Source organism: Telopea speciosissima, chromosome 11 (genome assembly GCF_018873765.1).
Source record: "Telopea speciosissima isolate NSW1024214 ecotype Mountain lineage chromosome 11, Tspe_v1, whole genome shotgun sequence".
Taxonomy (NCBI): Eukaryota; Viridiplantae; Streptophyta; class Magnoliopsida; order Proteales; family Proteaceae; genus Telopea; species Telopea speciosissima.
Window position 1 is genome coordinate 51,508,252 of NC_057926.1, and position 26,965 is coordinate 51,535,216.

At 39.6% G+C, this 26,965-nt stretch overlaps 1 protein-coding gene across 2 annotated transcripts in view; it reads left to right on the plus strand.

Annotated features, from left to right (window-relative positions):
- The window catches only part of LOC122645686 (mediator of RNA polymerase II transcription subunit 23), a 104,617-nt gene that overhangs the window by 14,928 nt on the left and 62,724 nt on the right, over positions 1–26,965 (plus strand). The window contains exons 6-8 of one of the 2 annotated variants that reach the window (XM_043839014.1): positions 4,454–4,691; positions 24,220–24,476; positions 24,748–24,961. In XM_043839014.1, the coding sequence (XP_043694949.1) occupies positions 4,454–4,691; positions 24,220–24,476; positions 24,748–24,961 (709 nt within the window). The remainder of the gene's footprint in view (positions 1–4,453; positions 4,692–24,219; positions 24,477–24,747; positions 24,962–26,965) is intronic. The other variant, XM_043839015.1, reaches the window with a different exon arrangement.

Below are 26,965 nucleotides of genomic sequence, written 5' to 3' on the forward strand. Positions count from 1 at the left end.
TCGAGTTGGCACCGAGACCCGAGTTTTAGTACCTTGGGGAAGGCTATGAGAGATTTATACCCACCTATATTCACTCACATATCTTCCAAAGGGGTCTTGGTGCATCTTGTCTTTGATGTTAGGTGTGGATCTACGTTTGGACTCTGGTCTATAATTTAGATTCCTGAATTTAGAAGAAACTTGTTGGATTTTGAAATTGATCAGTGTGCTGACAAATCATTATGGTTGACCTCACTGTTCCAGTAGAGGAGATGGAAAAATGGTCTGGAAGATGATTTCTGAGTTAAACCTTATTATCATTTTTTTAATGATGAAGAATCAGAAATTGGTGATGGGGCATGCATTTTGAAGAGTACAGCTCCTCCCAGGGTCAGGACTTGGGTCTTGTCTTTGAAGATCTTAATTCTTGAGCAGTTGAAGAAAAGAGGTTTTAGTCTGGTGAGCTGATGTTATTTATGTTGTAAAGCTGAAGAAATATCCCACGAAATGTTCCTCAAATGTGATGTGGGTTTAATTATATGGACCTAACATAGGTCTGTTTGGTCATTGCTGGGTTCCTCCCCTTGTCTGAGATATATATTTACTCAATGGCGGGTCTCTCCTAGAAGTTGGTTAGCTACCTCTCATTTTGTTCATTCGTGGGTCATTTTCATTACCTTTCAGAATCAGTCGTGGTCTTACACCTTGTGAGTGATTGTTCTCCTAGAGCAGTGGTGATCAATCTATGCATGTCTTTCCTCACCCCTTCTCCTATGGTTAATTTGGGCCTACCCCTGGCTCTTTTAGTTCCTTTAATCTGAATCAAATCACTCCTCCTTACTTGAGCATCCCATGGCCTCCATTGCACATTACCAGCCACCTTAAACACCTTTCTCTGAACTTATCCTTCCTAGTTTTGCCACACATCCATCTCAACCTCATCTCCACTACACTTATTTTATCTATTTGACGCTTCTTTAGTGCCCAACATTTCACACCATACATCATAGCCGACCGTATAACAGTCCTATAAAATTTCCCTTCAAACTTTAAAGGGATAAGCCGGCCACACAACACTCCGGACGCACTTCTCCACTTCATCCATCCTATTTTAATTCTATGAGCTACATCCTTTATATTAAAAAAGACGTACCCAGTGCACGAGGTCTGGGCCTGATGCCTTACTTACTTTTATCTTTCTTAAGGTTTCTTTTACTTCAGGCACCTTAATTTTGCGTAAATATCTATGACATGTGGTGTCTACAAGGTTCGAGGTCTCAGTATCTCGACTGGTTTCGGTCAGCCCTAAAACCGAGTTGTCTCGGTAACACGCTGAGATCTCGGCCGAGTTAATGCTTTTTTTTCCCCGTCAAATTTAGGCCCTTGGTTTCAGGGGCCATATGACCTGATTAGGTCATGAAACTTGCAAGATCACCTATTTTGAGCCCTATAACCATAGTGTAACCCTTAGTTTTTTATAAATCACACCCAAAATTTTAATTTGACTTGGGACCCTAGGTTGGTAGTATTCACTGTATATATATAATGATATGATCTATTCCACACAATAGTAGTAGAACACATATGATTCAAGTAGAACAACTTAAATAAGCAATAGGAATGAAAAGACATCAAATTATGAACCATTTCATAAATCATACATCTAACAATTGTTGTTATATAGAGTTGAATATATTTTGAGTCAACATTTAACAATACAAGCCAACACCCAGTGCACGAGGCTCCCGCCAATGCGGGGTCTGGGGTGGGTCATAATGTGTGCTGCCTTACCCCTGCTTCATGGAGAGGCTGTTTACCGACTCGAGCATGCGATCACTAGGTCACAATGGAGCAACCTTACCGTTGTGCTGAGGCCCGCCTGTTCTTTTAATAATATCTTTACTGTATCGAAAAAAAGTAACCTGATTCTCCACCTGGAAGAATGATGTGGCAAATTTGGCCATTGGATATTTAGGGAATTTCCTAGCTTGGCCACGTGTCAAATTGCAGCCTCAAATTCCATCATTTACTCTTCCATCGAATGACATATCTTCCTGTGTATATCCATGCATCTCACTGTAGTCCCATGCACCCTCTTGTAGTCCTGAATTTTGTTTTGCCACATGGCAAACTCTGATTGGGCTGTAACTTCACGCGTGAATAGGGGACCTTAGGATGTATATATCCATATTCAGTCCCATCTGAGCTGCCACATAGTAGAATGAGGGCCATGATTACAGTGCAACTTGTAACCAATGTGGTTACAACCAGAAGCTCCCAAAAAGAAGGGGTAAAACTAACATAGTTGCTGTGTAGTAGAGGTAGTATTTGTGTTGACATCTGTTGCATTAGATTCAATCTATATATCAATAAACTCAAACAGGCAGTAAGGGCAATCAGGGCTATCTTTATGTTAGGTTGAAATTGGTGCAGCAAAAACTGTACTGCAATCTTTAAGCTTGGTATTTACTGATTTCACTCTTTAAGAAGCCAGTTTTTTCATAATGCACCTAATAGACCTGCTTACCCTTTGAGTCATTTTTTCTTTATACACATAAATTTTTCCTATTTTTACTCCCACACTCTCCCTCTCATTAAAGTGGCCTTTATTATTGCAAGAAAAGCTCCACTTCAAAAGGCATCACCAGATACATCCCAAATAGGCTAGTGATTCTATTCCCTGGGTAACTTACAGTAGTACTGTGTCCTCATCATCGCTGAAGATGACTCATCTATTAGCATATTGATAACCCCTGCTGTGTAGATTAATAGAAGGGAAAACTTGTTGTGGACCGGAATCCATAGTCACCATCCAAGGGGAACATGATTTTCCTAAAGTTTCCTCAATTTTGTATCAACTAATACTCCATATGCCAAGAGGAAGTAAGTTGCTGATTCATGATGAGTAATTGTATGAAAGGACAGTCCACCCTAAATTTCAGCCTTATATTGTTTTCCTGCATGTGACTATGTGCTTGTCTGGTGTGCAAAGAGCATATTTATCCATAGCTCAATAATTGCTTCTATAAACTTGATGGTTGCTGATAGGTTATAGTATCCAAATTCTGCTTCAATAGGATAGTCATGCAATGATCATGAATTTCAAACAGGCACAGGAGTGGCAATGGATAGGGTAGGGTTGGGTAATGGCCTTACCCTTACCCTCCAGTGCATGTGGGGGCCTTCATCCTTATTCCTTTCACTATAGGGTCCGGGTAAAAATTCCCATTATGAGATAGGTAAACGGGTTAGGAAGGTAAAGCATCATTAATGGTGGGTCAACCTATAACTATCAATAGTAAAGCATCATCAATGATGTTTGGTTTGGTGAAATGAGCCACTGGTTATGGGCTTAGATGGGATGGTTTACTAGTATATACCTACTTGGGCTATTAGGTTGGGCCTTGGAAATATATAATGAAACATATAGTCATGGTATAAAGTATTGGTTTCGGGTATCTTATCGCAAGGGTGATTTTAAGAGACGTATCGTATCATATCGTAGAGGCGCAAGATATGCTAAGATATGTATGGAATAGTCAAGAAACATATAGAAATGCTTAGGATATATGCAAAATACAGTGTTGAAGCATAGAACGCTATAAATAAGTAATGGGAGAGGGTTCCCTACACTGCCCGAGTGCAGTTTCTGGCCAATAAGGGAACCCCCTTTGGAATCTGACAAAAGTCACATGAACAGTGATATGTAAGGGGGGGGGGTGTGCGATTTCATGTTTGAGCTGGCGTTGTGCACAACTTTTAACCATAAATAATATGTAAAATAGATCATGTATAGAAAGGAGAACAAAGTACGACGAGACAAGTGCATTCAATTGATTATACATAATGGACGAGTTTTCTTATATGTACTAATACCAAATTTTTTTAGTTATCTTATCGGTACTTTAAAGATACGATAAGCTTTTGTTAGTATCGTGGGTTACGGAGGATACTCAAAACCTTGCATATAGTCAGTCATATTCATATACACATCAAATTGCCTGCTCGCCCCTACGTAAACGTGTAGATGGGAGGTATGACCCCTTAACCTTACTATCCCCATTTAGGCATGTTAACCTCTTTTACCCTTATCCTCCCCATTTAGCTTACACAGTAAAGAATCACCACCTTTCCCTTTGAAGGTGGGGAGGGTAGGGAAGATGAACAGGTTCCACTGCCTGCCCTTGATAGGTATTGTATAATCTCTTTGAATTTGGAAGAGCTTCAGTTCAACAAAATTAATCAGTTTGTCTCTGACAGAGCTTTCACATGACCTATTTACACAGTTAGTTTAATGATCGGGACATTTTATTGTCATGATAGTTGCTGTTTGATGGGGAAGAGCTTGAATAGGAAGTACAAGGACGTATTTGTAGCTTGATCTTTTATTAGAAAAAAAAGACGTCATTTTTTGACAGCAATTGTGGTTGGACTGCATAGAGTTGATTAAATCTGCTTCTTTTCGTTGGTTTAGGATCTTGCCAATTCCATCCAAAGAGGGAGTTTGGACTGGGAAAGAGCTATGCGTTGTCTGAGACATGCTCTTCATACTACTCCATCTCCGGACTGGTGGAGGCGTGTGGTTCTTTTGGCTCCTTGTTATAGGCAACCTGGACAACAAGTTTCAACTCCTGGCTCAGTTTTCTCTTCTGAAATGATTTGTGAGGCAACAATTGATAGAATAATGGAACTATTGAAGTTAACAAATTCAGGCAATTCTTTTTATACACTTTATGTTATATCATGTATTTGAGTTTAGTGTAATTCATCTAACTTTCTGTTCTTTAATTTGTTCTGCTTGTTTTCAACTTTGTATTGAACATAATTAAATACTGGTTTTCTTGTACTGTTACTATATGTAATTCTAAATTTTGCTGCTTTTAATCATTCTGAAAGTAATCTTATTCTGTACATCATACAAGGCATTAGTACAATTCTTTCTCTTCTAAAATGATTTGTGAGGCAACAGTTGATAGACTAATGGAACTATTGAAGTTAACAAATTCAGGCAATTCTTTTTATACACTTTATATTATAACATGTATTTGAGTTTAGTATAATTCATCTAACTTTCTGTTCATTAATTTGTTCTGCTTGTTTTCAACTTTGTATTGAACATAATTAAATACTGGGTTTTCTTGTACTGTTACTTTATGCAATTCTAAATTTTGCTGCTTTGAATCATTCTGAAAGTAATCTTATTCTGTACATCATACAAGGCATTAGTGCAATTCATGTTTACACTAGCAGTATAATTATGTATTTTGGTTTCATATACATGTTTGAGATGTGTATACATTCAGAAGAATAGAAGCTGTATTCTTAATGAACATCATTAAGGTATGAGGTATGTCGAGATATGTAAAATAAAACTCTTTGATAAGCTTAGACAATATTCTAAAATCTGCAAATCCTTATCTGAAAAATGTTGAATTTTGAGCATCATTCGGCCTTTTATAAAAATGGAAATATACATTGAAATATGTTAGCATGTATTAAAATATTGTAAAATTCATAAAATGAGGTAAATACTTAAGAAAATTGATGAAAGCTTTAGAATGATTAAGAACCTGAAACAATGTAAAACCAGGAAAACCAGTCCCTACGTGATCAAGGAGAGAGAGAGAGAAGAGAAAGAAGAAGAGAGAAAAAGAAGAGAGGAGAAGAGACACGATGGAGAAAAGAGAGAACCCTAGGGGATCAAATGCAACCCAAGAGGGGGGTGAATTGGGTTTTTATAAATTTAAACATGATGTAAGCAATACCCTAATCACTCAATGGCAAACACATGTAAAGATATAAGAAATAAACATATTAAGTATCATGAAAGATCTTACCAAGTACTTGTAGTGTAGTGAGTGCAAGGGAAAGATAAAGATAGAGACAAAGATGCACACAAGAGATTTAGAGTGGTTCGGATTCACCAATCCTGCATCCACTACCTAGGCCACACAGGCCAAGGATTTCCACTATCAAGGATCCCTTTCCAAATGGCAGGAATCGAACCTTACATCTCTCAATCACAGTCCTTCGGATTGAGCACCCGGATCACACAGATCAAGGCTTTCTTACTTGAGCCACACAAGCCAATGATTTCTTACCCGGATCACATAGATCAATGATTTCTTCCTCTTGTTGCAGAACACATCTGCAAGCACACGTACACAAAGTACACATTGAGCTATACAAGCTCCCACGGCAAAATGACTTCTTACAAATCTGAAACTGTACCAATTTAAGCACAAACTGATTCTCACAAGATCACAGCCCTTCTCAAGTTGATATTTTCGTTCAAGTGCAGATGATTGTCAAGATCAAGTGACTCAAGCCTTTATATAGGCAACAAACTAGTTGTTGGAGTTAACAAACTAGCTGCTAGAGTCAAGTGTTTGTTTCCTAAAAAATGTCTGCTAGAGTCAAGAGTTTGTTTCCTAAAAAATGTTTAAGTAGTAAAATCATTTAGTTCTTTAAGAAATCAACTTCAATGTCCAAGAAAACTAGTTGTTGGAATTCATTTAACATCAATGAAGATGCTTAGAATTCTACTCAGGTAGTTAAGAGTCTAAGTGATGCATTTAATATATTTAAATCTAGTCAAACATCCCTAACGTGGAACATAAATGTTCATAGGATGGAAGTCCGCGTGACCTCCACGGAAGTTCGTAGAAACTGGACTTAGAAACCATAGTCTCTATCAGGATGGAAGCACGTCACAGAAGTCCGTTGGGACTATCCGCAGACAATCAATAAGGCATGGTTTTCCGTTAGAGATATCTTAATTATAACACAATATTCATTTGTAAGCATGGATGAACCTCAGTACCCATTGAAGTCCATAAACAATTAAGTCATATAGTTTTTTAAGTCAAACCACCTAGTTTCTTGGGTTTGTTCATTTAGGTTTTTAGTTCACTTTTACTTTGGTTTTCTCATCTTGTGGACATCAACATAAAGATTACATTAATATACAAATAAATAGCAAATTCTATGTCTTCAGATTTCTTCAACTTGATCCACTTTCATCTTAATGTATTCTTCAATTTGTTCTTTAAGATGGATCAATCTTTAGTTTCATGGAAGTCCGTCACTTCATCACCGAAGTTCGTCGACAGTAGATCTTCTTCAATTAATGGTTGCACCTAAAATACTTGGGTTCCATCAATCTCTTAGCACATTAACAAATATGTTATAACACCCAAACACACATCATACAAGGTTTTCATATCCAAAACACATAATCATATAGAACCTTCTAGGTTCAACACCCATGCTCACAGTAGGATTCAGAATGCTTCTATCTAGTATCGTGATTCTAGGTCTACATACTTATACACTAAGAAAGGTAAAATTACAAACTAAGGACTGATAGTATAATTACAAATAAACATTCATAGATTAAGAACATAACATAAAATCCCACACTAAACTGTCCAACACTCCTCAAGTTGGAGCATATATATCTCCCATGCCTAGTGGTGCTTTTCAGGGTTCCAAAACCCAGTTCAGATCGCTTTGGGCCCACCCAAACACAACAAACAAATCAAGTATTATGAATAAAAGCTTATTTGTAAATTTTATCACTGTCCAGCACTCAACAAAGGTAAGTAACAAATGGTGGCAGTACCCCGTAATTTAATAGAATTTCAAAATATAAGAAATGGGACACGTGAGTGGAGTGTAACGTATTAGGAGAAAGCAAAATAAGGGTAGGAAGGAATAGTGAAACAAAAGGAAGGGTAATAATGGAAAAACCTGATAAAGGGTTTAGAAAAACAAAAGAAATTGATCATCTCCTACCTCCAGCCTTTGAACCAGAGCCAACTGTGGGTATATGTTGGAAAATATACCCTCGGGGATGGGCCCTCTCATGCCGGGTAGGAAGAGGGAAAATGTTTTCTTGGGAGTTGCCACTTAGATTAGGGTTTAGGACCCATAAATGTCTCCCCCGAATTAATGAATTCCAATGGATGGCACTGGTCAACCCAAATCTCTTGCTAGGTTCAAGGTTACGACCATAGTTGGCTTCTAGGTGACTCAAGGCGGTGGAGAGGGTCCAAAATCAAGACGCACCAACTAGGCGACCAAGGCGCATGGACGCCTTGACAACTATGCAAAGTTCTTCTTCAGTAAGTGGAGTGAGGGCCTATCGGGTAATGGGCCCGAACATCACGCCTTAAGCAGCAAGCAAGCTAACCGGATCGGGGGTTGGGGGGGATCAAATGCTTTGTTATGAATAGATACTCCTTGTATTAGATCTTTTTCCCTTCAAGAGCTAAGCTATGGTACTCATTTCTTCCATTAGCATATTGTAAAGGACTTATCTAGTCTATCACTTATGACTGGGAAGGTAGCTGGGCCCGGTCTCCTTTTATTTTGACCATTCATAATCTTACTAGTCCTCTTAGATACTAGAACACATAGTAAAAGTAATGAAAATATTGTAACCCTAATGTAGGTTGCAAGGTTAGAAAGTAGATAAAGTATGTGAAGCTATCTACACTAGCTATATAATGTATAGAGTCTATAGACTAAGTCTATCATGATAAAGGTAACAACAAAATAAAATGGACATGAATGATGTTAAATAAAGAAATACTATGTAAGTGGTCCAAACTTGAACAGAACTTTGTCAAGCTGCCTACATACCCTCAATAGGGATCAGGTAAAAAAATACTTCAGGCCACATAGTATTCACAATATTAAATAAAATGTACATACCTTGTTTGAAGCTTAAAATTTTTGATAATACCTCGATTGTAAGCCCAGAACGAAAGATTCCATTTCGAGAGTCCTTGTTGACCAGATTGCTTCCATCGGAGATTTGTCGGAGTTTCGACTATTTCGGAGATTTGACCATTTGACTTTGATGAGTGGGGTCCGATGATGCTACCTAGGTGGCCATCGGACCCCCCACAGAAAAATTGGCAGCCCAACAGCATACGGTGGAGATTTACGCAAAAATACACAATACTAAACAAAGCTAATTAATGACTAAATTAAATAAACAGATTAAATAAATAAATAATGAGAGGAGCGGTAAAAATACCTTTTTCTTGCCAAAAAAGGCCTCACGGACACAGTTCTACAAAGTTTCGACTTCTGACGCTCTTGTTGCGTTCACGACAAAATCCTGGCTCCTGAGGGTATTTTGGGTATTTTTTAGATTTATTGAATTTTCAGGTATTTTTCTCTCTCTGTAACTGTAATTCTCTTCCTGGAATTCTGAACTGTGATTTTCAGAAGAGGGGGACCCCTATTTATAGCATTTTATTGGGGCAAAAGGTAAATAGCCAAAGAGGAAGGTGGCGCTGCTAAGCGCTTGTCATATGCAGTAATTCATATGAAATAATGGCCAAATGTCGTCATCTTCGCACCAAAAGCCTGAGTCAAACTTAAAATGATAAAACAAAGTTATCCTTAAAGTTTTCGCTACACCCAACAAAGATGAAACTCCTGAGAGCTAGCTGATCTACAACCGAAGAAGCAAGGGTGCTCGTAGATCAGCTCACAATTCGGCCAATTCTGAGAAGGTTTGGGCACCCAAGTCATCCCAGGGGGAAAATGGTAATTTTCTGCAATACGAACTCTAAGAGCTGTGTCGTGCTCAATTCATCATCGTTTAGAGGGTCCTCCAGGGTGACAAAATCCAATGTCTATACCAATGAGAGAGGAAAGCTTGACTGGAGCTCTCAGGTAGTCAGGTATGGCCTTAGATGGCCTTGAAACTCCTGGTTGAGGTATCGTAGGAGGGCTCCTCGCTTTTACTCCAATATCGAGTAGAATAAGCAACCAAGGAGTTAAAATAACTCCTTTGAAAACAAAGCCAGCGAAAGTTGTAGACTCAGGTATGATTGCTGGTAAGTATCCTTCAATCAGAACAGAGTTTTGAAGCTGAACCCTGGGATTAGTGTCGCCTGGAGTAGGTTAAATCACTCCCAAGAGATGAGGGAAAACAGATGAGGGATGGGAAGGTTTGAACTTGATTTGGAAAATAGCTATGGTACTGCTAGAACAAGGGACCATAACTAAGGAACCCAACAGGGGGTATGGAACTATGGATGGTGTTAGAAGTTCTCGATATAAGGGGGAGGGAGTCGTGAATTAGAGCTAGCGCTAATTCACGATCTCCCTCTTAGGGGTATTTTGGTATTTTACTTTTACCCTATTGTCTAAGCTATTAATTATGAATGTTTTGGGGCAGTCGAACTTACGGCTGTGACTCCCAACTTGTTGCAGCAATTCTTCTTCTCTTCCTCCTCTCTTCTCCTCTCTTTCTCCTTCTTTCTCTTTAATTAGTTTACATGGTATAACCGTATAAGAGCTGGATTGATAGGGACTGGTTCACGCTTCCAGAGATCCATTGTTCTCTTTTGATCGAGGTTTTACAGTAGCTGAAGTTGTCTTCTACAAATCAATCAAGTTGTAGACTCTTCAGTCTTTCGTTTGAAGGAGTGTAACATCCTATGCTGTCTTTGGTTTTTGTTTAGAGACTAGTTCGTGATTATATGAAGAACTAGGTCTTTGTTTTTTGATGAGTTGTTGTGGGACGTAAAGGTTGATCGAGTAATAGGGATTATTTGGTGGAGTGTTCTTTGGCTGTCTCTGCGAATTATCTGGATTAGTAAGAATGGTTGAGACCAAGACTACGGTGACCGAGCTTTCGTCTTCTCGTCGTATTACTGATCGGCAGTTAAAGGGAATGTTAAATTTCCAGCCATGGAAGAAGGTGGTTCGATTGGCTTTGATTGGCCGTGATCAACAAGATCATTTGACAAAATCGAAACTTGTTTATGATACATCATGGGATACTGTTGATGCAAGGATTTTGAGCCAGATGCTGAATTCAATGGAAAATCAGATTGCAGACTTGGTGACTCATATTGATATAGTTAAAGAATTATGGGAATATTTGAATGTCCTGTACTCTGGACAGGACAACCTGTGACGTATATATGATCTGTCCCAGGCTTTCTATAAAATAGATCAAAAGAATCTGAGTGTTACCCAATATTTTGCTGACTTCAAACGTTTATATGAGGAGCTGAATATTGTCCTTTCTATTTCATCGGATGTGCAAGCAATGCAAAACCAGCAAGAACAGCTTGCTGTTATGGTATTTTGGGGTGGACTTCGTAAGGATTTGAATCGGTGAGGTCTCAGATTCTTGGTGGAGATAAGGTCACCACTCTTTCAAAATCTTTTTATCGAGTTTTACATGTTTCCCGTGAAAGCTGCCAAGAACCCAGTAATGCTGAAAATTCTGCTCTTGCTTCTTTTCCACCAAACTGTGGTTCTAATGGTGGGACAGGTAATAGTGGTGGTGATGGTCGTAGTCGTGGGACTGGTACTAGTAAAGCTCCCATTTCTGGTGCTTCAGAGACTTCAGCATTGTGGTAAGCCTGGCCACATTCAGCGCTTTTGCTGGAAACTACATGGTAAAATTGTAAAACACCTCAATTTGCCAACTCGGCTAGTAGTGATTCGGGTGTTCCTTCTCCCTCCAAGCCTGAGGGTAAGACTGTGACGATGTCTGATGAAGATTATGAGCGCTTTACTCAATTTCAGAATTCCCAGTCATCTCAGTTCTCCGCTGCTACTCTTGTTTAGACAGGTAATGCTACTGGGTGCCTTTCATCCACTTCTCGTCCCTGGATCATTGATTCAGGTGCTTCGGATCATATGATTGGGGTTTCAGGTATTTTTTTCTTCATTTTGTGAGTCTTCTTCGAATGTTGTGTTAGCTGATGGGTCTTTAGCTCAGGTTCGGGGTACAGGCACTGTGCATGCTACCTCGTCTTTGTCATTATCCTCTATTTCTTATTTGCCTAAGTTTCCATTTGATTTGTTGTCTGTTCACAAGTTCACCAAAGTTCGTAATTGTTCTATCACTTTTTTCCCTTGCTATTGTGTATTTCAGGGTCTCAAGTAGGAGAAGACGATTGGTAGAGGCCGTGAATCTGGGGGGCTGTATCTACTTGAAGACACATCAGCGGTGGCATGTTCGAGTGTGGCGCTTCCTCATCAGATTCATTGTCGTTTGTGTCATCCTTCCTTGGAGAGTTTGAAAATTTTAGATAGTCGTTTTAAATCTTTGTCTAGTCTTAATTGTGAGTCGTGTCAGTTTGGGAAACTTCGCTGTGTAAGTTATCCCCCTAGAGTCAATAATCGGGCTGCCCACTTTTTTTCTTTAGTTCATTCTGATGTATGGGGTCCTTGTTCGGTTGTTTTTCAGTTGAGCTTTTGTTACTTTGTTACATTTGTTGAAGATTATTCCAAAGTTACTTGGATTTATTTAATGAAGAATGGTTTTGAGTTATTTTCCATTTTTTGTGCTTTTGTTCTTGAAATTCAGAATCAGTTTAATACTTCATTAAAAGTTCTTTGTAGTGATAATGCTATAGAATACTTTTCTGCTCCTTTTACTACATTTATGGTTCAGCATGGCATCATTCATTAGTCCTCTTGTACGGACACACCTCAACAAAATGGTGTGGCCGAAAGGAAAAACAGACATTTAAAGGAAGTCACTCGATCTCTTTTGTTTGCGATGAAAGTGGCTAAAATTTTTTGGGCTGATGCAGTTTTGACAGCATGTTGTCTTATTAACCGTCTGCCATCTTCAGTTTTGTGTGGGGGTATTCCATATTCTTTATTGTTTCCTTCTTAACCTTTGTTTGCTTTACCCCCTCGTGTCTTTGGGAGTGTTTGTTTTATTAGGGATCATCGTGCTAGTCGCTCTAAGTTGGATCCTAGGGCTCTTAAATGTCTTTTTGAGGGGTATTCTAAAACTCAAAAGGGTTATCGTTGTTATTCTTTTGATTTAAAGAAATACTTTGTTACAGCTGATGTTAAATTCTTTGAATCCACTTCGTTTGTTGAGTCTTCGCTGCCTTCTTCAGATTTGGATGATGATTTGCCCGTCTATGTTGTCGAGCATTCTTCTCCTTTGCAGGATCCTTTGCCAGCAGCGCCACCTCCTACTAAGCTACCTGCTGTGTTCCACCGTCGCTCATCCGACGAGCCGACACCTCACATTCCAGCTTATGACAAATATAGCACTCGGTTTGCTACCTCTACCTCGTCTTCTTTGCCTCTAGATCCGGATCCTCTAATAGATACTTCCTCCTCGCCTCCCATTCCTGTTATTTATGATTTAGATGTCCCTATTGCTTTTCGTAAGGGTGTTCGAAGTTGTACCTAACATTGTCACACCCCGGAACCACCCCCTGGGAGGATCCGATGGCTGACCCGAATACCCGAGGTATCCAGACACCTCCAGGATCCAGATGCAGTAAGTACAAGTCACAAGCAGCCAAAAGATTAAAATATTTACATACTTACTTAGTCAGAGTACGCACAAGTTGTACTATTTACATAAAGATCCAGTCCTCTAGTCTACTTACTATTCCCTACATTCGGTTACTTTCTATGTACATTTTCCAAAAGGAAGAGTAACCTACCTAGTATTTACAATGGATTCTCATCCATCAAAAGAATGTAGGGAAAGAACAAAAAGGAAAACAGAAAAGTCCGTCTACTTCACTAGTCTCTATTCCCCAGACCCACTCGGATTGTCTAGGTAATAGGGGTCACACCCCTCTCTGTCCATATTAGCATCTGCACCACCAGCATAATCCTCTGACTCGAAATCACCCTCCACGCCATCGAAATATTCACCTGTAGGATCATCTAAAAGAGAAAAGTTCCACATGGGTGAGTTCCACTGAGCCCAGCAAGTAAAGATAGACCACACACATAGAAGCATAAATCCTAAATGCATGGACTAATTTTAAACCTAATTTTACATTTAACAAGCAATGCCTAAGTCACTAAGTCAATGCCACGCCAACAACTCGGGTAACGATCTCAGTTCCTTCCCATTTCCCTGAGACGTACCTCAATTGTTGTATGGGGCCCACATCGGTCGTTGGTACGGTATACCTTCCCGTGGGTAGACCCCTGATAATCATAGCCTGGACCCCACCCCGGCATGTACTCCTCGGGACAAGGGGGTATGATCACCAACACCTGAACCCCTGTTGGTAAGGGTTGTAGCATTAAGGAATTTACATTCCTAGCCATGTGCATCTAAATGGCATCGTACGAGGTGTACAGTGCTCCCGCATCCCATACTACGGCACACCATACCACTCGTTTCCAAGCCGACTACGGCGTCTATTCTAACACAAATATTCACAAAGCATATTTCATAGTACATTGTTCATGTTCATAAATTACAAATAACAGAACAATAATTATCACATGTAAAACTGGAATTTAAAGATGCAAATAAATTTAGACAATTGTATTAAAGAATGAAATTAAACATTCCTAAAACAATCAAAGCCTATCCCCACTTACCTTGTTATGATCGTGATGTTGGGTTTCGTTCGGTGTCGGTAGTTGGCGTGACTTGTCAAGCGAACGGTAACGTCCTACGAATGTTTGACCACATCCGGTGCTAAAAGCGTCAAAAACCTGTGTGGAGCCCTAGGGTTACCCCATGGTACAGTTGGACAGGGTCTAGGGTGTGTTCACAAGTGAAACAACATCTCAGGTTGATGAGGCAGTCAACTGGGACACCAACTTGAGATGGCAGTGTTCTAAAAATTGATATAGTCATTCTCTGGTTGATGAACCAGTCAATTGGGACATCGACCTGAGATGGTAGTATTTTAAAAAATTAAAGCTGCATTCTCTGGTTGATGACCTAGTCAACTGGGACATCGACCAGAGATGCACAACAGCCCCAAAAATACATAAAACATAATTTCTGATGGGGTTTTGGGCTGAATCCACATTCAATTGATCATGGATGTTGTTGCGTGATCATTACTATGAATGGGACCATGTTAGGGTCGATTTGTATGGAAAAGTCGGGGTTTTGAAGGTAGGTACAGCCATAACGGCAATTTCATGGATCAGTTCTTGGATAAAACTGTTCTATGTGGCTGAATATGCATTAATTATTTTAAGTAAATCCCTAGAATTGTGAATAGGTTAGTGCTCAGGTTAGCAAAGAGCTAGGGTTATACATGCATGAGTTTAAGCTTCTAACTCCATAAATCAAAAATCAATTTCATAAACTACAAGAATTGAAAGGACTTGGTTTAATTCAAATCATCATGGGTTTAGTAGGATCCACTATGATTAATTAAAGAAGGGTGAAGAAGTGAGGATTTTACCTTGAGTTAGCAATTCTCCCCAATCTGGCTCCCTTTCTTCTTCTTCTTCCCCCTTTTTTTTTTTTTCTTTTCTCTACTTCTCTGTTCTCTTTGTTGTTAGTTTTTTTCAAACATATGGAATAGTACGGTGAGTGGTTTAGTGTTAGAGTAGAGTTTTATTTCTTTATTCAATGTGTACATGTGTCAATTTGGTGAGTGAATTAGATAGGATTTAGCTTTCCTTTTAGTTTCTTTATTAGTATAGGACGGTTTAGTTCCTGAATACTAAGCTAGTTAGAAGTCAGTTTAAGATTTAATACTTTTACTTAATTTGGTTAGGTGTCAATTTACTAAACACTTGAGTTTTAATAATTTTACTTATTTTATAATCCACCCAATACCACTTTCTAGCTTTTGTCTTTTCTTTTTTTTTTTTCTTTTAGAATTTTGTCAGTTTATGTCTTAAGCCGATCCCTACACGGATAATTGGATTTTGTGGGTCCCATGGGTCCTAGAATGTTGGGGTAAACATTCCAAGCCATTAATCGGGATGCGGCGACGAGATCCCCGATCCAAAACACTGGGTCCCGCACTTCCAAGAGCAAAAATCCGTGATGGTACGATTCTCTGGTTGATGCAGCAATCAACCTGAGAATTCTGTTTTTGTTTTCTCCGTATCGGAACATCCAAAAGTCAAAGCGTTCCGCAAGCAGACCCACCCAGACATATTTATAAAACCAAAAACACCTAATACGAGGTTAGGGTTCCTTACCACGAGTTGTACATCTGCATGTGGATCTCACAACTGCACGGGGGAGGTATCTGTCGTTTTATTGGCAGATGTCGAATTGCCGCATGGATTCCATCTTCTTCTTCTATTCGCTCGAATACCCAACCGACATTTCATAACGAACACGGTGCTACGACATCAGGTTCCAGACCTACATTCGGATTTGGGTTAGGGTTCGGGTCGAAAATATGCCAAGCTGTAACAAAAATCCTGTCTCTAACTTTGTGTCCTATACTGGTTTGTCCTCTACTTTTGGTGCTTGTTTGTCTTCTCTTGAGCGTCATCCTATTCCTGAGCCTGTTGCAGAAGCCTTGTCTGACCCTGGGTGGAGGATTACTATGATTGAGGAATAAGCTGCACTGAAGGAAAATCAGACATGGGACCTTGTTTCTTTACCCTCTGGTAAGTCTGCCATTGGCTGTCAGTGGATTTTTGTGGTTAATGTTAATCCTAATGGGTCTGTGGCTCGGTTGAAGGCCCGTCTTGTTGTTAAGGGATATGCCCAGGTCTATGGTATAGACTACCTGGGATACCTTTTCTCCTGTTGCGAAACTTGCTTCTGTTATCATTTTCATTTCTTTGGCTGCTACACACTATTGGCCTTTGTTTCAGCTAGACGTCAAGAATGCTTTCTTGCATGGTGATCTCCATGAGGAAGTGTATATGGAGCAACCCCTCCTGGTTTTGTTTCTCAGGGGGAGTCTGGTAAGGTGTGTAGGCTGAAGAAATCGTTGTATGGGCTGAAACAGTCACCAAGGGCGTGGTTTGGCCGATTTACAGATGTTGTGTTGGAGTTTGGACTAACTCGTTCTGAGAGTGATCATTCGGTGTTTTTCCGGCATTTTGATGCAAGGAGGATATTATTGGTAGTTTATGTAGATGACATTGTTATCATAGGAGATGATTCTTCAGGTATTGAGAGCTTAAAGACACATTTGGGACAGCAATTTCAGACTAAGGACCTGGGACGTCTGAAATATTTCTTGGGTATTGAGGTAGCTCAATCACGGAAAGGGATCTCGCTCTCACAGCGGAAGTATGTTCTTGACTTGCTTTCAGAGACAGGGTTACTGGGATCTAAACCTTTGGATACTCCTATGGATCCTAATTTGAAATTGATGGCAGATGATGGTGATATCCTTGATGATCCAAAGAAGTATCGGAGGCTTGTAGGGAAACTCACTATTTGACTGTGACTAGACCTGACATCTCCTTTCCTGTCAGTGTACTGAGTCAGTTTATGTCCTCTCGTCGGATGTCTCATTGGGATGCGGTTCTAAGGGCTTTGCGCTATATCAAGAAAGCTTCGGGTCATGGTCTTCTATATTCTGATTATGGTCATGGGAGGGTTGAAGGTTTTACTGATGCTGACTGGGCAAGATCTCCAGTTGATCCGTGTGTGTTTATTGGAGGAAATCTTGTTTCATGGAAGAGCAAGAAACAGACTGTTGTAGATCAGTCCAGTGTAGAGTCGGAGTATCGTGCTATGGCACATGGCACTTGTGAGCTGATGTGGATTAAACAGTTGATGACAGAGTTTGGGTTTAGTGATGATTCTCCAATGTTTTTTTTTGGGTGAATAAAAATTTCATTACCAGAAGAGAGAAGAAAGGAGAATTACAAAGGGCCCCACAACAGGAGGGCCAAACCAGCCAGCCTAAGCATTTGCTGGAGCAACCAAGGAAACATTGAAGAGACCCCAGGACTGAACAATGGTCCTGTTCCTAGGGGAGTCTATACAAGAAGAGGGGGGAAGAAGAGATAACTTTGCTTTAATTTCAAAGGAAATGGAGTCCCAAATCTTCTGGTAAGTCCGAGAGTTGGAAGTCCATTTTCTCAAATTTCGCTCCATCCAGATATGGTTGAGGGTAGCACAAAAGGCCAACTTCCCGACCGCGTCACAAGTGGTGGATCTAGCAAAAGTCATATCAATCCAAATCCATTCTCTGGAGAAGGGAAGGATGCGTCTTCGGGTAGGCCAGCATTTGAGAAGGACTCCCTTCTAGATTGCAGTAGCAGTTGGGCATTCAAAGAAGAGGTGGTTCAGGTCTTGGATTGATGGAAGAGCAGTTGGACTCCTCCTATGTTATTATGATGTGATAATCAAGCTGCCATTCATATTTCTACTAATCCTGTGTTTCATGAGAGAACGAAACACATTGAGATTGATTGTCATTTTGTTCGTGAAAAGCTGCAACAAGGGATTATTTCTCCTCGTCATGTTCGAACCAGGGAGCAACTTGCTGATCTGTTTACAAAGTCTTTGGGAAGTGTGAGAGTAGATTATATTTGTAACAAGCTGGGCATGATTAACATATATGCTCCAGCTTGAGGGGGGAGTGTTAGAAGTTCTTGATATAAGGGAGAGGGCGTCGTGAATTAGAGCTAGCACTAATTCCCGATCTCCCTCTTAGGGGTATTTTGGTATTTTACTTTTACCCTATTGTCTAAGCTATTAATTATGAATGTTTTGGGGCAGTTGAACTTACGGCTGTGACTCCCAACTTGTTGCAGCAATTCTTCTTCTCTTCCTCGTCTCTTCTCCTCTCTTTCTCCTTCTTTCTCTTTAATTAGTTTACAGATGGATCATAGGTAAGAGAAGAACATGGACGGAAAAGAGAGAGAAAGAGAAACACAAAATGGCCAACAAGCAACGTAACACCACAAGAAGTCAAAATTTTCAATTTATTCTCATCTAAGAATCCATTGTAAGCTACATGCTAATAAATAAGTAAAACTCCAATAAAGAAATAGAAACTACTCTTAAGACAAGGACTATGTAGTCTACCACCCCCTTTAGACCAGAAATAGGGTTGGGACGGTAGTGTATTGGCTTAGATTTCCAAAGAGGGTCATTCTGGTCCAGCCAGGCTAGGGCAACTACATTAGCTCACCTCGCTTGAAAAGAACTCGACTCCGATGAGTTCGGATATGGACCAAGGAGGTCTTTTGAGTCAACACACTAGAGGAGGAAGGATCCTCCTATGTTCTTGAGCTTAATTTTGGGAAGATCTTTAGCGGGAATAAATTTCTTTGTTGTCGTGCTTGAAAGAGTAGGTATTCTCTTACTCACAATGTTTTGCCTTTTTATCAAATAGTGAAATAGTCACTGTCGACCAAGAAGAATGTGACACCTTCAGGAGGAGGATGTCACCTTGTACTGTATCCTCAAACTCACCAATAGAGTATGTGAGCAAACAACTATCAGTAATCTTGAGATTGGTGTTGTTCATTTATGCAATTTTGTAGGGATTTGGATGTGTCTCTGTTTGCAATCCAAGCTTACGAACAACGTTTTCAGAGACGACATTGTTGTAACTACCCCCATCAACCACGAAGTTGCATAATTGGTCTTTGCACTTCACGCGGGTCTAGAAGATATTGTTGCGACGCTAATTAGAAGATATTGTTGCGACGTTAATCTTCATCCTCAGACACCTTGTCTGTGGTCAAAATAGGACTAAGAACATAAAATGGTTGTTGCTCCCCATCATTGTCATTGCCGTTGACTTCATATGTCTCGTGCTCTGCCCCCAAATTAGTTGTCTCAAGAATCTGTCGCTCTTCCGGGGCAATAGGTATCAAAGAGTCCTAATCAATGTAAGCTACCAAATGGTTGGGATACTGAGCAGTAATATGTCCATATCCTTTGCATGTAAAACTCTGAATGCCTTCGGCATCATAAGAAGTTTGTTGGAACCATGCTGAGGCGGAGAATATGGCCGATTAGCTCTTGAAGATGCCATAGACAAAACCACTTGCTTGTGGTTTGCTAAATGACTTTACCTTGGGGGAAGATTGCTGTTGGCTGGAACTATCACCCCTGGGAAAAGTATCCGAGAAAGTTTTTCGAGTAAAAGGCCTCTTCAGACTTTTTCAACTTGATATGCCACTTGTATTGCGTCCTCCTTCGGAGGCAGTCAACTATATACTAATGCAACATTGATCTGCAGATGCAAGCCATTACAAAACTTGGCCACCATTACCTCCTCATCCTACTCAAAATCAGATCGAGTGGCTAAGTAATAAAATCTAACCACCCACTACTACTACTGTCTCGGACACCACTATACCTGCCGCATTACCCACTGCTGACGGTATTTCGGAGATGCCATCCACTACTGCAGATGCCACTCCTCCATCCAGTCAATCTGATCCTGATGCTGAAGGCTCCATCGACTATCAATCGCTGTTTGTAAAGGTAGCTGCTCCTGTACTCAAAAGTCCCACAAATCCTGAACCGTTTATCCTATTGAACAGTATGTCTCCATTTCTCATCTTCCATCCCACTATCACCCACTTGCTTCTGCTTTATCTACTAACATTGTTCCTAAAACCCACCATGAAGCTTTTTCTCACCTTGGCTGGAAGGCAGCAATGGACATAGAGATGAATGCTTTATTGTCTGGAAACACTTGGACTCTGGTTCCGTTACCTACTGGGAAGGATCTCATCAAATGTCGATGGGTTTATATTATCAAAGACAATCCAGATAGCTCTGTTGATCGGCTTAAGGCTAGATTGGTTGCTAAAGGCTATAGTCAAACTTATGGTGTTGATTACTTCAAAACTTTCTCGTCTGTTGCTCGCTTGAATTCTGTTTGTATTTTTCTATCTCTGGCTGTCAACTTGGAGTGGCCCTTGTATCAGATGGATATAAAAAATGCTTTTCTCTATAGTGACCTTCAAGAGGAGGTAATATGGAGCAACCTCTAGGGTATGTTACTCAAGGGGAGAATTCCACCAAAGTATGCAAGCTTCGTAAGGCAATCTATGGGTTGAAATAATCTCCAAGAGCATGGTTTGATAAGTTCATTGCCATTGTCACTCAGTTTGGATTCTCACAGTGTTATTCTGACCATTCCATCTTTGTTCGTCGCCAGAGTTCAAAGGTGGTTGTGATGATAGTCTGTGTGGATGATATTGTTCGGTAATGATGCTTCTGCTATTGCTCAAGTTAAATCATATCTTCATCAGCATTTTCAGATAAATACTTGAGTGTTCTCAAGTATTTCTTTGGTGTTGAAGTTTTACGAAGCAAGAATGGTGTTAGCTTATCACAAAGGAAATATGTCCTTGACCTTCTCTCTGAAATTGGAATGCTTGCTTCCAAACCAGAAGATACTCCCATGGATCCTCATCAAAAACTTGGGTCCAATGAGAGTGAGGATTTTACAGATGTACATCGATGTAGAAGATTAGTTGGGAAATTCATTTACCTTACTGTTACTCAACCAGATATATCCTTTGCCGTTGGAGTTATTAGTCAGTTTATGCAAACGCCAAAGAAAATTCACTGGGTTGCTACTTCTTGTGTTACGATATCTAAAAGATGCTCCTGGCAAGGATCTCATTGATCGACCTAATCGGAATGTTAAGCTGGTTGGGTTTTCTAATGCTGATTGGGCTGGTGCTGATGATGATAGACGTTCTACTGCTAGTTCTTGTACCTTTGTGGGTGGTAATTTGTGATAATCAAGCCGCTATTTTATATTGCAAGCAATCCAGTGTTTCATGAGAGGACGAAGCACATTGAAGTTAATTGTCACTTTGATTGAGATGCTGTTATGAAGAAGTTGGTTCCTACTTCATTTGTTTCAACTACCAATCATCTTGGTGATATGTTTATCAAGCCGCTGTTTAGACCTTTTTTCGTATGAGTGTTCCAAATTGGGTCTAGGTAATTTGTACGTTCAAGCTTGAGGGGGAGTGTTGAAGTATATTGAGCTCATAGGGAATTAGGGTAATCTCGATTAGAATATTCCAATATATAATTAGGATGTCCTAGTCCTAGTTTCTATTTTCTGTTTAGTTCCTATTGTAACTAGGATTCCTTTAGTTTCTATTTTCCTATTGTAACTAGGTAATGCAAACTCGACCTTGAACCAGAGAAAAACCAGTTGGAGTTCGATTGCAGCAGGATCGTTAAAATAAGAAGAACAAAATTGAGTAAACTGAAATTTTTTATTTCTCTTTTTTTGTTTACATATGAAAGAACATAAAAGAATAAGAAGAAGAAGAAGAAGGGGATATGGAAGGGGGGGATAGGGTCGGCTCTCTCAGCCTCTCAGCCTCTCACCCACAGTCTCTCACCAAATCATCACTGCATCTCACAGCTTCAACCATAATTATTTTCTTCATTCTCTGTCCTCTTCTGCTCAAGCCACATACACTAAATAATCCTAGAAAACAAAAAGGAAACTACTAATTAATAAAACCTATAAAATAGAAACTAATCTTTAAATAATAAATCCCTCGCAAGAAACCATAATTCCGTAAATTATAGGAGTGATTGCAAGCTGTGATAATCCTCTAAAATCCTCCACGCAATGGCCATGTGGCCCACGAGATCTGGAGAATATTCTCTCGAATTCTTCTCCACGTATTTGATGCAAGACTAGATGTCAAACAACCAGGATCCGTCTGATGGAGAATAAAGAACCCGATTATGGACAGATCTGAAAATACTTTGTAGATGTTGGAGAGTTCAGATTGCAAGATGTCGATGGTGATGGTGAGGATGATGGTGATGATGATAGTTGAAGAGAAGATAAATAATTGGATAGGTGCAGCCCAGAGTCCCACTGGTTGCCAACTGTTAGAGTCCCACTGAGGTTACGATCGAAGGAGTCCCACATTGATCCCGCTGTAGGAGTCTCACCTAAGCTCACTTGATGTTCTCACAAGTAACTCTCACATGAGAGTATTTGTTTTTTTTTTTTTTTAAATTTCTGGATGCTTAAAGCAGCCTCCCACGAATTCTATATATATAGAGGAGAAGGAGACTTAGTTGTCCCTTAGATACATGAACTTGAATTAAAGAGACTGTTGGAATTCCAAGGCTAAATGGAATTCTCAACACCTAAAAACTAAAAACCAAACATAGAAAATAATTCCTAGATCTAGAAACTAACCCCAAGATATTGAAAACTGTTCCCAAGACATAGGAATTACAAACAAAACTGATTAATGGAAGACACTAATGCTGCCTTGGAAAATGAAAAGACACAAAAGAAAATACTAGTCTTGGACCAGAATTTGACTGCTCCTAGAAGTCCACGAATTGGGGAGGAGGGCTGGAATTAATTCAGTCCAGGCTAGACAGATCTGGACTGGTCTTGAGCTTGGGCTGGGCACCTGGGCCATTTTTGTTGGGCCGGCTGCTGGATCAAAAGGATGCCCTGCATCATTATTGGCCATGGGGCCCACCAAAATCTGAAGAATATCTTCTGTTAGACAGGCTGTACGATAGCTAATCTCTGGCAGAATTTGATTCCTAAAATATCTCTTCGAATAAGGCCAATCAATTCCCAAACAGAAAGCTGGTCGATACCTATAATGGAGGCAGAATATTCACTTGACATGCTGGATGATATTTCCTTCAAAATCTGGAGATTTACCCCCTTACAATTCAGCAGGTCGCTATGGCAGGCTGGCCAGAATTCGATTCTCCTTAGGCTGACTCGATATCTATCTAAATCTGGGATATAGATCTTCTGGTTGGTGGCATATCTTTGAAGAATCGATGACTAACCTGGGCAGATATCAACTGGATCAGTAGCCCCAAAATAAGGGCCAGACTTGAACCTCCTTTGAAACCCAATCGTTGGCCTGCACTGCATCACTAGGATTCCTAAATATGATTAGGAATCCTTCTTTGGTTGTAATCTGGTGCATATAAATAAAGGCAGTGAGAGGGAGGCTGTTAGGTTTGATCAATCTCTTGACAGTCCTCAAGTCTTCTTCCCCCTTCATCTCCTCTTCCACTTCTTCTCAGTTCTGGTTCTTCAGGGTTTATGTATTTTGCACTATTGTTTATAATTTTCTACCATCTACCATACTTTATAGCAATTATATGAATTCTGTGTATTTTATCGGAAAAATTGAGAAAATCCCATATTAAAAAGATTGCAGTTGAACCTTGGGCTAGGTCTATTTATGAAAATCTGAAAATTATTCAAGAATAATTTTTATTGTGTTTACATCAATAGTTATACGATGCTTTACAATATTTTTATTTCTTTTGGAGTTGTTATTATATCTTTGTGTAAAAGTTGCAGCTTGTATGCTTCCAAACTTTTTGTTTTTTTAATGCTGTAATCCTCTTCACATATACAAATATGCATTTTTTCAAACAAAGAATAATAAAATTGTACTTCGTCATTCCCAAAAGGAAAAAAAGGGAGGGGTGGGGGGGTTCAAAGTTGCTCGTATATTAAGTGATTGTCTACGTAGGTTTATCCTTGTAAACTAATGCTATTCTTATCTGCAATTGGTTCATTCCAGATACACATTGTTGGCAAGATTGGCTCATATTTTCAGATGTGTTTTTCTTCCTCATGAAGAATGGGTGTATTGATTTTACTGATTTTGTGGACAAACTTGCATCACGAATTACTAAGGGTGAGAACCAAATTCTTCGAAGCAATCACGTGACATGGCTACTAGCTCAAATAATTCGAATTGAGATTGTGACAAATGCTTTAAGTACAGACCCCAGGAAGGAGATTGTGACAAATGCTTCAAGTACAGACCCCAGGAAGGTTGCTTTTATAACTTTGTTCAAGTCATTACTTTCTAAGTGGGTTATCTAGTAGTTTTGCTGGTCTTCTTTTCTGTTCTTTGAAGAAGTTTCATCCTTTATCCTTTCCAAGGCTTGTTTCTTAGGCATCCTTTATTTTCGGAATGCTTATTTCATATTTATAATTATCAATTGTTTATAAATAGAGCATCTCTGATGAACTTTTTGATACAAATTTGTCCTCTCTTTCTTATTCAAGTTTATGAATTTTAAACACTGCAATTCTCTTATAGGTGGAGACTACTCGAAAGATGCTATCCTTTCACAGAGAAGATAGAAACTCTGATCCAAGTACTGGTGGTCCTCAAAGTATCCTGCTTGACTTTATAAGCAGTAGCCAAACATTGCGTATTTGGTCATTCAATACTTCTATTAGAGAATTTTTAAGTCATGAACAACTTCAGAAAGGAAAGCAAATAGATGAGTGGTGGAAGCAAGTCACTAAAGGTACATTTTCCTTTAGTATTGTGGTGTGGTTGAGTTTGTTGGGAAATCTGGTGAGAGTGTAATGCAATCAAGAAGTTATTTAGTTTTAAAATTTATGTAGCAACTCTATCTTTCAGTACCTTCTCCATTTATAGATTCATGTTTCATGTCTTTGGTATTCTGATAGTGATAACAATTCATGAATCAGTTTTTCCTAATGTAAATTTGAGAATGAAGACTTTGGGGTGCTTGCAGAAATTTTATGGTATTCTTCCTCAAGTTTGAAAACTTCTTTATGATCATGCACTCTCAAACATAAACGTTTATTTCAGAAAATTAATTTCTGATATAGGCACTTGGATGCTAATAACAGATGCTGGTTAACATAATAATGAATTTTCCTTTGTAGTTCAGTAATGTGACTCATTTGTAGAAGGAAAAATGAAGCAAGAAGCTCTCCAAGTAGCCTTAAACTGACTTCAGAAGGACCAAAGGAGAGGAAAGGCCCTCAGTAGGCGGCCGTAACAATGTAAACAGAAAGCGTAGAACGAGAAGTAAACTCACCTGAATTCTGTTGGTTTGGGCAATCCAAGTTGGGCTTGGGTAAATTTGAGGCCACAGCGTGAATTGGGAAATCCTGTAGGTAGGTTCTTTTAGACTGTGAAAAGGGGTTTTGGGTTTGTCTTCAAGAGCAAAGAACTTGGTGGTACATTCAGATCCTAAAATTTGCCTCCAAACTTTTTACTTTTCCCCTCCCCTCCCACATAAGCATCAATATATTGAATTCTACCCATTCAGAAAATGATTTATTTTCTATAAAAGTTTTACTGAGGTACAAATCCATTTGGGGTTAGTACTTAGTACTTAATATCAATCCCAACCTACTAATAGCATGAACTTAAAAATAGGCAAGATGTAACAAAGAAATACTATTTCCAAAACAGATTCAACCTTTTACTCCTTTCTTAGCTTGATCATCTGCCAGCTCATTGGCACATCTGAGATTCCATTGGAATGAGCAAGTCAAATGGAGGGCAAGATCATTAACTCTTCTAATAAAATATGAAAATCACCATGGTTCTGTAGACTCATCTTTCATCCACGTAATCACAATCACTGCATCCCATTCTATTGGCAGTTTAGCAGATGATGAAAACTGTTAAAATTGTAAAGAATGTGCCGTGGGGGGGGGGCTTATTTGGTTTTTCCCCGACCACCGACTCTTAACTGTAGAGTCGGTTAGTGAGGGGCTTGTCACGGCCACGGCGATCCAAGTCGGTGGAGGGGTGTCACCGATATATCGACATTGCCCATGGCGAGCATGTCGACCCCCCCATGTTTTATTTTTTATTTTCTCTATTTTTAATGTGTTAATAGATGTATACTCAAGCCATGTTTTATTTTTTCTCTATTGTTTCTCAAGTTTTAAGAAGAAAAATTCAGAAATCGAAGAAGAAATCGAAGAGGGAAAGAAGAAATCGAAAGAAATCGAAGAGGGAAAGAAGACAGGAAGAAGAAATCGAAGAAGAAATCGAAAGAAATTGAAGAGGGAAAGAAGAAATCGAAGAGGGAAGAAGAAATCGAAGACAGGAAGAAGAAATCGAAGAGGAAAGAGAGTCGGGAAGAAGAAATCAAAGAGGGTCGCCATGGCGTAGGTCGCCATGCAGCCCTCCCCAGCGCCAGGACGCCATGGCGACGCCATGACAACTATGGTGAGGGGGCAATTTTTCCTCTGAGATTTTATTATAAATAAAGTTTTTGGGCTGGTCACATTGATCACTCAAGCATTACAGCATTAGATCTGTCCTGCAAACATGGTATCAGAGCCATAAATCTGATCTAGGTTACAGAACAGCCCCTCCCCTCCATCGTCTCTCTCTCTCCCTTCTCCTATCAGTTTTTTTCTCTCCCTTTCTTCTTGGTTCTAACCATTCTTAAATGGCAACACTAATGAGGTGATCAATTGATCTAGTTGCTGCCCTCCTCGTCACCTCAAACAATCAATCAATGATTTAGAAACTAAAT